The sequence below is a fragment of the Meleagris gallopavo genome, chromosome 17 (assembly GCF_000146605.3).
Source record: "Meleagris gallopavo isolate NT-WF06-2002-E0010 breed Aviagen turkey brand Nicholas breeding stock chromosome 17, Turkey_5.1, whole genome shotgun sequence".
In the NCBI taxonomy this organism is placed as follows: domain Eukaryota; kingdom Metazoa; phylum Chordata; class Aves; order Galliformes; family Phasianidae; genus Meleagris; species Meleagris gallopavo.
Window position 1 is genome coordinate 11,042,668 of NC_015027.2, and position 13,403 is coordinate 11,056,070.

A 13,403-nucleotide genomic window follows, 5' to 3' on the forward strand; every position below is an offset into this window, starting at 1 on the left:
GGGCGCTGTGTTTGCAGAGGGCCTGCGGGAGTACTTCAGCCAGTTCGGCGAGGTGAAAGAGTGCCTGGTGATGCGGGACCCGCTGACAAAGAGATCCAGGTGAGGAGGCCGGGCCCGCTCCTCCCTTCGCCCCGCCGCGGCCCGGCCGCCACTTTAACCAACTTTCTCTCTTCTCTCCGCATCCCCTCTCCTGCCCGGGCTGTGGGGCTCAGGGGCTTCGGGTTCGTCACGTTCATGGACCAGGCTGGCGTCGACAAGGTTCTGGCCCAATCCAGACATGAACTGGACTCCAAGACGGTGAGATGACTTCTCTCATCTCAGGGGTGCGTTGGCCGGCGGAGCGGCTGCTCTCGGAGCAGCCATCGATTGCGGTGTTTGATTTCCAGTTAGAGGTTGTAAACTATCGATTACCGATAGAGATTGATTGGGCCCTTCTCCACCCCACTTATCAGCTGGTAACGGAGCTGCTGCCCGCGCTCCATGCTCGCTTATTGACCGCTGACCCAACGTCCGGGCATCGATCCGCGGATCCCGGCGGCGGCCGTCCTCTTCCCATTGATCAGAGGCCCCTCCGTGAGCCGGGCCCCGCTGTGCTGAGAGTGTTTGGGCCGAGGGTTGCTCCTCCTGGCAGCCCCATTCCCCACGGCCCATGCTTTCCCCTCGGCACAGAGCATTCATTCCTCGCGCCCTGGTGCTTTCCCCAGGCGAAGTTTTTGTAACGGTTGCGGAGGTTCAAGACTTTATTGTCTCTGAGCGTGGCCAGCGCCCGCCCATGTGGGCCACCAGCGCTCTCTCCTGCTCTCCCTCTGCAGCCCCAGGGCCCCCGGCTGAGCTCCGCGGGAGATTTCAGTGGCGTATGGCACAGGAGCTGAGCTGCAGCGCTCAGAGATGTGTGGGCTCGAATTTTGGGGGGGTGGGGGTGAGGTGTCTGAGTGGGAGGTCCCTGCTCCATGGTTTTAGTGACTTCCCTTTCCCTGGGTTCCTTTTCCGTGTTGCTGCCCCGCGGTGAAGGTGAGGGTAGGGATGGGAAGCGGTGGGGGCTGCGTGGGGGTGCCGAGGTGCAGGGAGGTGTTTCCGTGCCAGGCACGGGCCGTACAGGAGTCCAAATGCTCAACTTTACTTGCAGCGTGGCTCGGGCATCCGTGCCTTTATTGTGGAAGAGCAGGACCCCCTTTCTGAGGGTTTACGGCGTGGGTTGCAGTGAGATTTATGTCTGTTCCTGTTAAACTGCCTGGCTCGCTCCCTTTGATGTGCACAGGTCCTTCCTCCCCCTGGCAGCTCCGGGTTAAGCCTGTCCCAGCCCTCCTGGCCAAGCCTGGGTCCCCAGGACTCCCAAACCTCCTTCCAGCAGTGGTGTAAAGGGAGCTATGCTCTTGGGGAGGTTTGTGGTGAAGTATTTTGAGGAGGACCCAGGGGTCTTCTTCTGTTTTTTTTTGTTTTTTTTTCTTTTTTTCTTCCTTCTTTCTCTCTCACTAGCTCATGTAAGCGCAATATCAGATCATCTAGTCCCGGTCAGTGTAGACCCTCTTGGAAAGGCGAGGGATGGAGGTCTGCAGCAGCAGTTCTGCCGACTGGGAGCACAGTGCCATCCCGAGGCTCCATTCTTCTCGCTGCCTCCTGCGCCATGCAGCTCCGCTGTGCGACGTGGGGCTGGGGAGGGACGGCAAGGGGATGGGCGCTGTGGGGAGCAGACGGCCCCGTGGCAGAGGGCACATGGGGACCGGCCATTGAAATTCCTGGCTGCATCTGCTCCACTCGCCTTCCTGGCGTGGCAGAGAGAATGAGGCTGTTCCAAAGGGTCCTTCCTTTGTTAGGAACTTTGATCCTCCTCCCCATCCATTCTGTTTTTCACTTGGGTTGGCTTTCAGCTGTCGGATGTTTTGGGGTGTTCTGCCCAGCGATTGCCGGGTGAGCGGTTGGTGCTGTGGTGCTGCGTGGAGCCTCCGTCCTTCTTTTGCCTGCTGAAAGGCTCTGCTGTGAGTCACGGTTTAAATGACACAAACTCATCTGAATCCTAATTTAGGATTTTATGAAACTATGCAGGAAAAGGCCCGGTGGCCCGAGAGGGCAGCCTTCTCTCCAGGCTTGGTGTCTCCTGGTAAACAGCGTTTGATAGACAGTGGCTGCCCAACTTGTTGCTTCATTGTTTTCCAATTCTCCCTATCCTAACGAGTGCTGTTGGCCCGCATCTCCGGGGAAACCTTGTGCTTTTCAGACTTCTCTTTGTTTGTAAGCTAGATTGCAGCAGCCCGTGGGGTTATTTATGGAAATGCTTGATATGAGAATTGGCTTTGCAGTCTCAAGGTAAAAGATTTGCGTGACTTTGTAAAGCTGCAGCTGGCCGCTGCCTTGAGCTTCTTCTTTATGTGCTCTGGGAAGAGCAGGCTCCATGGTGCTGCTTCGCTGACTCGTTTCTTTGTTGCCGTTCCTGAGGTTTTTTTTTTTTCTGGGTTTGTTCTTTTGTGGAGGAGAGATGTAGTGCTGGCAGATGGAAGCAGGGCGGCCGCAGGTGTGCGGTGACCGAGCAGACCCAGCGGTGAGGTCTGGGGTTCCCTATCCTACCCTGCTGCAGGGTGCCCATACCGCCGGCTCCGTGCAGGATCTGCTCCGTGTGCCATGCATCAGAAGCCTGCTGCGCAAGCACCTGCGGCGTCAGGTACCCACAGCATCAGTGGGATTCCTGTCCTCAGTGCCTCGTGGGGTGAAGCGAATGCGGTTTGTGCTCAGGTGACTCGTGCTAGCCACAGCCTGACATGGGGTTTTGTTTTTTTGAATGCAATCTGAGCAGTTCTGAATGCTTTTGCTCTTAGCAGATTTCTATCTGGGTTTGTGAAAAGGATCTGTTACGTCAGTGGGTGACACTGAAACACAACTCCTCCGGGGCTGTTTGTTTGAACACCAGAAATTAGGGAAAAAGGTACCAGTGCTTTTGCTTTCATTAGACTCCAGCCGCTGAGGAGCGGCCCGGTTTTAGTAACTTGAGTCCGGCGCTGAGCTCGCTCCCTCTGCGTGTTCCCAGGGCTGCCCCTCTGCCGGGCGCCCGGCCTCCCCTACCTGCACAATGGCTGCTTGTGCAGAAGAATTCGTGCAATGACTGCCTGCTCCCTCCAGCCAGGAGGACGCGTTATCTCTGCCCAGTTGATCACACTCAGGGTAATGAGAAAATGAGGCCGAGCTTAGCATTGCTGAGTATGAAAGCATCTTCTTGGCAGGAGCTGAATGACACTGGCTGAGAAGTAAAAGACAGTAGATTATTGTTTTTGCTTATTATCTGCCATCAGCCTCCTGGTCTCCTGCCGTCCCCTGTCCTCAGAATTCGCCGTGGGTTTCTGTGCTGGCCAGGGAGCGGCAGGGCGTGCGTGTGTGCAGGAGGGGAGGGACAGCTCGGATGCCCCATGGAGGCACCCAGAGGGTACAGTAATCTGCTTGCGCTTGCAGCCTGGGGAGAGAAGTTTATTTTTGAGTTTATTTGTGCTCTTCACTTTTGCCTCTGTTTACTTACGTGCTGAGTTTATTTATGTTGTAGGCTGTGAGTCAGGATGGAGGTGGGGAAGGCTGGTGGAAGGGCCTGGGGAGGCCGAGCTGCAGGGCGGTGTGGATGAGCAGGAGGGCTGCAAATCTGAACAAAGCAGTGAGAGGGGCTGAAGTAACACGGCTTCCTTTGGGCTGTTTGAACTGCTGGCGGGTGGGATGGTGCTCTGGGCTGCCCTCTCAGCTGCAGCCCATCCAAGCACGGGGATGAGCCAGACCTGCCTTTACCACAGGTCTTAAGCTGATTTGTAGGTCTGGATCATCCCTGATGTGATGTAACTTTACAGGAGTTGCTGTAAAAATAGACTATAAAGAAGGAGGAGCACGGGCTTCATGGATGTTTAGTGTGCAGCTGCATGCCCAGCTTTGTGGTGCTGTGAGGCCGACGCAGGCACATGCTGCATGCTGCTCATCCATGCTGATTCCAGCACAACAAGCAGCACCTGGATGGGGTGCAGAGCCCGGCGGCTTGGCCAGCAGCAGGTCTGTGCAGCAGCCGAGCAAGCACAATGGAGGGCTCGGCCCACAGAGGGGAGGCATTGCTTCATTGTGTGCAGTGTGGCCCACAGGAGAGGGGCAGCACGCTGCCCTGCAGCCACAGCCCCTGCTTGTCTGCAGCTCTGGATCCCTGTGTTTAACTGGTAGCAGCCTGCCTGCTCTTTTATTTCGTCGTCCTCTGGTTTTGGGGTGAAACGTTGGGCTTTTTGCCTCTTTTCTACCCTGTTGTTAATCAGGTGAGCCCTGTGCTTGTAGATAGAGCGAAGGGGGAGGGAGAGCAAAAAGGCAAAAGAAAGCACTTTTAATATGACCCTGATGATGGAGGGCACCCGGGGGCAGGCTGAGCAGGAGGGTGCAGCCGAGCCTGTTAATCCCAGCACGTGATGGGCTCTCGGGTGCCGTCTGGCCAGCGCTCAGCTGGAGACAGACTGCTGCATGCTGGGACTTGTAGTCTCCATGGATTACACCTTACCGAGCAGGGAAGATGTCTGCAGCCTGCTCCTATGCACTTCAGGTAGATTCTTCGGGTGTTTAGCAAGGTGCCACGTGGGTGGAGACAGCTGTGCACATGGAGGAAATGCCGTGTTTGTAAATAGGCAACAAAAGTGTGTTCACCTCTTCTTTGTCTTCTCTTTCAGATTGACCCGAAGGTAGCGTTCCCCCGCCGAGCACAGCCCAAGGTGGGTTCTGTGGGCAGACATTGCCCCTCCAGGGCTGGTGGTGGTGAATTTTGTCCTCTGCGTGGGGTTCCAGTGCATGCAACAGAGTCATTCTCTTGGTTTGCTTGGAGCTGCTCCTTTCAGGTGTGCAGTGCAGTGCTGGGGTTGTATGTTGCTGGAAGAACCAGCATCCTCCCTCGGTTATACTGTGGGATGCAATAGTTAAAAGTGGTAAAATAAACTCTGCCCAGCGTGAACCTGGTCCTTTGGAAGTTGCAGTCAGTGTCTGGAAGTTGCAGGCCTAAGGAGACACAGGACAGTGCTGTGCTGTGCTGTGATACAGGTGGAAAAGGAGGTTGTGTGTACAGATGTGTGAATGAATGTGTGTATGGCAGGGAAGGGGTGAAGGATTTCGTTTTGTGAAGTGGCCTTGTGCATTCAGTACTGGAAAAGGCAGAAGGAATTTGGTATTGGGCCTTGGCTGCAAGACTGGCATTGAAATGAACAGTTGCAGGAACTCTTTCCAGGTGTGCAGCTAGAGACTTCTAACAGCATCCAATAGCAGGCTGGATACTGCTATTAGGCTTTGGATCTCCTTTTAGGTTTGCTCTTAGATGGGAGTTTTAAAGTTCAGGATCTCAATTCTGTGTGCTGTCACAGGAGGAGGAGCTGGGCAGAGAAGCAGTGTGGAGAAGCACAGAGGGAGGAGAAGGCTGGTGCTGGAGGGAAGTAGTGGGGATCAGGCACGGAGAACAATTGGTGAGCAGGTATCCCAAGTAACTGAAGCCAGGAAGCACATGGTAGGAATTGGGTTAATTCCATTAAGCAGTTTGGTGACAGAAGGTGCTTTAGTGTTAGAACGGGCTGCTCTCCAAGCCAGGGAATTGCTGTGGATTAGCCCTATGCTCCTTGGGGTAATTAGGACCATGTGTTCCTCTGAGAGCAGGGGTGTAGCCAAGCAGCTAAGGGGAGGATGCAGCTGGAGAGCCAGTTGAAAGGATGTCAGTGTGTCTCAGCCTGGCAGCAGTGGCCCCTCTCAAGGTACGTTAGTTTGTTGCCTTGTCCCAGCAGTATGAGCGAGAAGTGGCAGAGAGGTCGTCTTTTTGCTTTCTTGCAAAGCCAAACAAGATTCAACCAGGAGGTGACTGGGCAGTGGTATGTGATGAGTCTTATCCCATTCGAGGCTGGGTGCTGTGCAGTTAGGTAGCTAGGATGGTGAAGCCTGGAGAGCCTACCTCTGGAGGCTCAGGCTGAGCTGGAGGGCCTCCAGCCTGTCTTCCTGCTTGGGGAATCAGAGCATATTTCCCCAGGGGAGCCTGGAAGAGGCTGGGTGTGTGAAGCAGTAGGGCTGTGGGAGGAGCTGGATGACCGGGGAAGTCGAGGTTGCTTCTTTGGGATGCAGAGGTGCCAAGGCAGCAGCTTGGTGAGAGGAGAGGCTGTAGTGTGCTGTGCAAGAAGGAGATGGAGTTACTGAGCTGCTGTGGGGAGAGCACATGTGGGGCCCGGTGTGGGCATTTGGGGCGCTTTGAGTGGGTGGGAGATCGACTGCAGCAGAGAGGCAGCCGCCTCCTGGCAGCAGAGGGTGAGTTAGTGGCCTTTTGAGTCTCATTCTCCACTTGCTCTCAGTTTATTTGGTGAATTCCTGTCCTTCCCTTTTCCAGATGGTGACCCGAACGAAGAAGATATTTGTGGGTGGTCTGTCAGTGAACACTACTGTGGAGGATGTGAAACAGTATTTTGAGCAGTTTGGGAAGGTAAGTCTCTCGAGTGGTGTTGGATCAAAGCTGTTGCTTCTGGGGCAAGCAGGAGTTTTATGAACTTTTGGAGGCGGGATTAGGAGCCTGCAAGTCTTTTGCATGGGGTTAAGTAAATTGAAGGTCAGTTACAGAGGTTAGGTAGCTGTAATGTGTTTGTAGGGGCCGTGGCCCTGTGCAGATTTGAAACAAAGGGCTTGTGCTTGTTCCTGCAGTCACTAAGACCTAGGTTAAGGGAAATGGTTTTCCATTTTTTTTCTCCTATTCAGAAGTTGGTTATGAGATTTTGGTCCTGTATATTCGTCGTTTGTTCAAACGCTGAAGGATGATTTGCAGACTCTCTTACCAGGGCTGCTGCAGCATCAAACATGTGATTTTTGGTCTCTTTTTAAGATTGGTATTTCTGTAATCTTTTATTAAAATAAGCCTTTTTGTCCTGAAACTTTTCCCTGCTGAGTCTTGGGCAAGTGCTGATGTTGTTTTTGGATGTTTGAAGAAAAACTGGCACAATTGCTTTGCCTTGTGTTGGCCTGGGACTTCTGTGCCAGCTGGTGGCTCAGGGGAGAGCGGGCTTCTGTGGATTGAAGTTGTTTGTGCCTTTGCTCTGTGGCAGCCAGGTGTGCAAATCATGAGTAAAAACAGAGTTGGCTCAGTGCGAGGCTCAGTCTGTGAGTGTCCTCAGGAACAACTCAGTAATACTAGACTGAAGGGTCCCAAGATTTGTAAGGGCTTTAGGAACTGATGGGATTACTGTAGCCAGAAGCTGTGTGTGGTCACTTCTGGGACAGGGCAGTGTAACTGTTTCACTGTTGCTCAGTAGCATTGTGCACTTACTGTTGCTCTGGAGGAGAAACGTTGGATTCTGTAGCTGTTGGGAACTTCCTGCCTGGCCATGGAGACAGAATGTGGTTTGCTGGGTGGCGGTCTGGCCAGGACGTTGGCGATTACACCCTGGATGTGGAGCTGTGAAGAGCGTGAGGGATGAAGGCTTTGTTACTCATTTTCTTCTGAAAGATTATGCAAAAAGGTGATGCTGTTTTAAGGTACATTAGTTGGTGAACAGGAAGGGAGATTTTAAATCAGTTTTGTTGCATAATTGGAACTTTTGGGATGAAAATTTGGAGTGTTAGTTCAGTTAGTTCACCTTTACTCAGCTTTGAAAGCCAAATCTGTGCGTGTTCTGGGATGTTGTCATGGCTGCAAAGTGGAACTTCTTAGTGTTTCTGTTCAGCCCTAAGGGAGTGGTAATGGCAAAAGTCATCAGAAGTCCTCACATTTGCTGTTCGTAAGTGCTATATGATTTTTATTTTCTGTTAGAAATAAGCAAGCTCCGTTGTGTCCCTGGGAACTTTCACATGGTGTCACTGAAGGGCTCCACTAAAGGTGGTGTTGTCCATTTATCTGTCATCTGAAGTCTGTTAGCTCCATGTGTTTCTGTGCTGCTGCTGCTGGATGTGTTCGATAGGAAACCAAAATTTCTTGGCCATAATCCCCTTTTAACCTTAACTGTACCTCTGTTAATTTGAAGCAGAAGGTGTATCACCTAGCACTCAATTTACAAGCAGTTACATTCTGTTGTTCTAGTTTCAGAAGAACTTTCCAGTTCTTTTGGAGTGTTATCCTCCTGTGTTCCTCTTGTTCAACGGTCGTGTGTTGAAAGGTGTCCTGACACCAGGAGACTGGCAAGAACTGGTTGTGTCAGATTGTTTTCCTGGGTCTGGGCAGGGGAGAGTTCTGCATAGTTCAGTGTGATTCATTGCTGAAGAACCAGCATCCTGGATGACATCCGGTGCTCAAAGTCTGCATGAGGCCAATGCAGCTGGCCTCTTCTCTTGGGAGTTTCTGTGGGGAGAGGTCAGGGCTGGTCACATTAACTGTCTGTTTTTGGGGCAGTTTTCTGACTCATCTGGCTGTATGAGCTGAGGAGGTTCATCAGAGCTCTGGTGTAAAGTGTGCTTCCTGGCCTTTAACTATCTTCTAGGCCATGCCTCAAATAATTCATCAAAGGCCAGGAAAACTGTTTCTCGAGAAATTCTCTGCAGTTGGTAGTTCTGTAGAGCTGTTTTGTGGGATCAGTGGAAACACATTTCAGAGGAAAGCCTCTGTGGCCATCAGAGCTGGGGTTCCGGGCTCAGAATGTGCCTTTCTGGTTTCTAGGGCAAAGAAAAGCCTGTTGCTGCAATTTCAGATGTGAGTCATTATTATTATGAAGAACATGATTTTGGTGCAAAGGCTCTTCTGGTGTTTGTTAGGATACTCTGAGGCCTCATAGCTTTCAGAGGTTCCTTAAGATCCCTTCTTTAAAGGTATACACCGCACCTGCCCTTGTGGTCGTTCATCTCCTTAATTTAAGACACCTCCAAGTGAGAGGTGAAGCTTCAGTCATGTCATCTTATAAAGCCTCTCTGGAAAAAAAAAAGAACTGTTCAAGTCATTTGGGATTGGACTGTGACTGTCTGAACAGGAGCTGTTAAGGATGCCCTTCTTGGAGGACTGGCTTTGTGTTCCCTCATCTTCTGAGTGACCTCCTGTTTTTCCGGGATCAGACAGGGAGAAAAATCTCTCTTCTTTCCTCCTGTTGGAGAGCGGTTAGATTCTGGAAGGGGTAGAAATGGGAGACGTGCTGTCTTGATTCTGCAAAACCAAGCTACCAGGCTCCTGGGGGTGAGCTGTAGTCAGTCTTCAATGGCTGGTTCGGTGTGGATTTGGCTTCAGAGAGAGGTCATCCTCTGTTCAGGCTGCTGGAGGTTGTCTTCCCAGTAATCCTGAGACTGCAGGCCTAAGACTTGCCACCTTGAAACCTTTGCATCAGGACAGGTGCTTTTTGAAAAATACATTCTAGTCTAGCCAGAAAGCATGCTTTATGAGAGGAAGTTCTACGGCCTGCAATACAGACAAGGTCAAATGAGATTATGATCATGTTCTGTTGTCCAAATGCGTGAATTGCATCTTGTCAGTCCACCAAGCTAGTTTAGTTGGTATTGGTGTATTTTGGATAAGAAGCAGCACTTGGAGTCTCTAGTGTTCACTAGCAGGAAAAATAATGGAAGTTTGATTGGTTTCAAAATGAAATGCTTTTCCATTAAAAAAAAAATCCCACAAAATTCCCAGGACTGCCATCTCTGTTTTGGCATTTCTCCCAACTGTCCTATTTTTGTTTTGGTTTCTTTCCTTGCCAAGTCCAAAATCTTCTCCGAGTGTTGTAAAATAAAAGTGACAAAGGAAAAATGAAGAAGTGTGAGAAGGAAATCCCTGAGCAATACTGATAAAGGGAGAGATGGATAGGGTAGCACCCCAACTCTTTGTATCAGAGTACTTGGTTTTGACAGGAAAAAAAAAAAGGTGATTCCAAATACAATATGAGAGTTTCTCTGCTTAGAAAAAATACTTTCTTTTTCCCTCAAAACCATGAATGAAAAATATGGGTTGAATGTTTTCATGAGGGAAAAAAAATGAAGTGGTCTTTCTTGTTCTTTTTTTTTTCTTTTTTTCCGGTTTGTTTTGTTTTAGTGCAGGGAGAGAGACTGAGAAGTGCCTCTCAAGATGGCTTTTGTTTGCCAGGTGCAGCTGCTTGGGCTTTAAACATAGTGGGATCTCTAGGAAACACTTCTGGCTCCAAAACCTGCATCTCTGAGGTGTGAGCTGAGTCCATGGACATACTTTCTAAAGGACAAGATTTTTTCAACTGTAGAAGTCCGGAGAATTACATTCACAGTATGGGTAGCCAAATGTCTTGGCTCAAGTTGGAGAGCGTTGGAGATCTTGAGACTTCACAAGGAAGTATTTCAACAGCCTCTTTAGATTCAGGGTACCACCCTCTCTGAAACCTGAAACAGAAAGAAAGGAGGAAGATATCTTGTAAGTAGCACCTCAGGCATAGCTAATAGCTGGTTCTCTGTCTTGCTCAGCGTGTATGAGGATGCTTCTGGAGCTCAAGTCCCAGCTTCCTCCTTTTCTACTTCAACCTGTGGGAATCTGTTGTTCTGATTCTTTTTTTTTCAGGGGGAAAGGAGATTGCCCATCAGAGTAACTTCTTTGGACTGTTTGGTCTCAGAGCTTGTAGGCAAGGTTACTTTATTTCAAATAATAACTGGGAAAAAAACAAAACAACCTCATACCATCTTTCTTTGTCAAAGGTTGATTTGATGAGCTTTTGGGGTAGAGAGGGTTGAATAAATGTCAAGGTAAGAGGCTCAAAACAAATAAGGTCTATTTTTTTGTCACTGTGAAACCTTTGCCCCAGAATATTGTTGATAAAATTTATGTAGATTCCCAAATGATTGGACAAGTTTGTGGAAGCCTTTTCAATACACAGACATCCTTTCAAGTTTGGGAAATCCCTGAATCACAAATGACTGGAAGCTGAGGGAAAATTCTGGGGTCTATCATGTCTTTCCTTTGGCTGTATGTTCTTCTCAGAGTGGTTGCTATTGATGCCTTGGGTGTGTTGGGCAATGTGGACCTCCCCTCTTGGTGCAAGCTGGCTTTTATTTGTCATTGGTAGAGACGTTGTTCCTTTCAGAAACTAGAAATGTAGAGGTACTGGGAGGAATGGGAGCCTGGGCCACAGTCTTGTGCTTGGTGGCTTTCTTGTGGTTTTGCATTGAGTGAGGAACAAGTGCAAAAAATTTATTCACAAAGAGGGTTCTGCATGACTCACTAATCAGTTGTGGCTCCAAGAGTGCTTGAAAAGTACTTGAAGACAGTCTGCATCCCTCCCTAGGCTTGCAGGTGATCTGCACATTTGGATGAGCTGCTCGTGAAACCTCAGCTTGTCAGTAAGGCAGATCGTGCCCAGAGAGAGACCTGCTGTCTCTCTAAAAATATCCTGGAAGCAAGCAAGAAAAAAAAATCTGCTGAGGTCAGAGTATGATTCTGACCTTTAGGTTGCCATCTAATACTCGGTCTAAATTCTGGACCGTTTGCTTAAGACAGATTCTGAGATGTCACTCAGGCGAAAGCTCTACTACTGTCCTGACCAAGAGAAAAACCACTGTGAACTGGTTTTAATGACAGTTTGTGTGTCTATCGTAAATACATATTCATGTACACCTGCCAGAAAAATGGTGTGCTTGGCTTGGATATGTTAAATGAGTTTTCCTGCTGACTAATTGGAGAACCTTTAGGTACTGATAGAGAGTTTCTTTAAAGGAAAGAAAGTTTCCTGCACATGTGGTAGACGTGATTTCCCTCACTTTGGATTGGGAGGCGGTTTAATTAATTAATCTTTAATCTGCCATTCTCTGGAAATTTCGGGGATCAAAGCTACTTGTCAACCTGCTATGGATTTCCAAACTGGATTTTGGATTTTCTTCCACAGATCAGAGGGCAACTTATGCAAATTCTCACACGTAACAGGGTTGCAATGAACAGATGGGGAGGGGAGGAGAAGGGGAATCTGATCACCTCTCTTGTGGCAGTAGGCAGTTTGGCTGGTGGTAACAAAGCCTCTGGAACAAAGGGTACTCTGTGCACCGCATCTGGTAGGCAGATAGCCAAAAATGCTGGAGCACTAATGGTCATTCAGGTCTTCGGTGGTTCATTTGATATTTGCCAGGTGCCTGCAGTACGGTGTGAGAGCAGGAAAGAACACCTGGATAGGCTGCCTGCTCACCTGTGGCACGGAGCGGGCTCGATTGGCTCAGTCTCATTCCCAGAGTTTGGAGAACTGTTCTGCAGAAAAGAGTAAGAAAAGAGGAGAGCCTGGTGCCATGTGGGTGCAGCATGCTGCTCCATGGAGTTAGGCTCTGGGTTGGTGCTGTCTCCTCCTTAGAATCAGCAGAATCAAACTGCCCTGCTGAGCAGCCAGGAGAACCTCTCTGGTTGCTAATGCCCTCCCTTGGCTGAGTGGTTTCTAGATCATTTGGTTTATGTTTTCCATGTTGAAGCTGCCTCACCAGCTATTACTCTTTTACCTTTTTGCCAGTATGTTGCCATGGTTTCTTCTAGGACCGGTCAGCAGTTCAGGTAGAAGGCACCTGTCTCTGCAAAACATTTGCTTGAATATTTACAACTTTCTTCAAGACTTGCCTGTATGGAAATGCACCCAACATTTGTCATCAAATCTGTGCAGGAAATTTCTTTTTTTTTTTTTTAAACCTGAGACTGTCATCAACTTCCTCTTTTGCAGAGACCTATGACTGTCTCAGAAGACTGAGAGATAGTAGAATGGGACTGGCCTTTTGGCCAAGAGGGATTGTACACCGTTCTGTTTTGGTACGTCTCCTGTCTGGGCACCTGGATGTTTTGGCTGCTTTGGCGGAGGTTCTCTTTGTGAAACCTGTCTTTGTGCTGGTGCAAGAAGGGCCTCTCCATCTCTTGCTGCCCACCTGCAGCGATGCCAAATCCCTGCAGGATGAGGAGAGACTCCTCTCTAGGGGCAATATACATGTACGTGTTTCAATTTGCTGTATGTTACCCCTCACTGAGCCGAAGCCTTTCTTCTGCTTCCATTTGGTTTCCAAAGCTGAAGAGAGTGGTGATGTTACCTTTGGGGTAAGGTTCAGGGATGTGGTACCTACACTCCTACTGCCGCGTGCCTCTCACAGCCTGATCTCCTGCGGTGCAGTTCCTCAGGAGGTACCCAGAGAGCTGTGCCCTTCTTTCTTCTCCCTGCCTGACCCTCGTGGTGGCACCCACCCAGGACGCACCCTCCCATCCGTGGCCCGCAGTTAGCAGACCTTCAACTTGTGCCCTCAGCTGCTGGGCAGCTGCAGCCGGACCAACAAGCCGAAGAGTTCCTTGGGAGAGCCTTGGTCCCGGAGCTCAGCAGCTTTCTAGTAAAGAGATCTGCTGCTTTGGCTGTGTTTAAAGAGTTGAAACAAATATTTATTTAAGGGCGGGAGGGAGGAGGAGAAGGACGATTCACCCAGCGAGAAAGCCTTTGTCCAAGTACAGCTCGGTCACACACTGATCCCGCACCTTACAGCAACGAACGCGGGCCGTCTGTGAACCGCGCGCT

At 49.9% G+C, this 13,403-nt stretch overlaps 1 protein-coding gene across 1 annotated transcript; it reads left to right on the forward strand.

Moving 5' to 3' along the window:
• Positions 1-6: 6 nt before the first annotated feature.
• Positions 7-12,672, forward strand: LOC104913598 (RNA-binding protein Musashi homolog 1-like). Its single transcript, XM_019621172.2, has 5 exons — positions 7-99; positions 213-297; positions 4,668-4,709; positions 6,350-6,442; positions 12,573-12,672. Exons 1-5 carry the CDS (start codon positions 71-73, stop codon positions 12,597-12,599), a joined length of 276 nt encoding a protein of 91 aa, XP_019476717.1. The 5' UTR covers positions 7-70; the 3' UTR covers positions 12,600-12,672.
• The last annotated feature ends 731 nt before the right edge of the window (positions 12,673-13,403 follow it).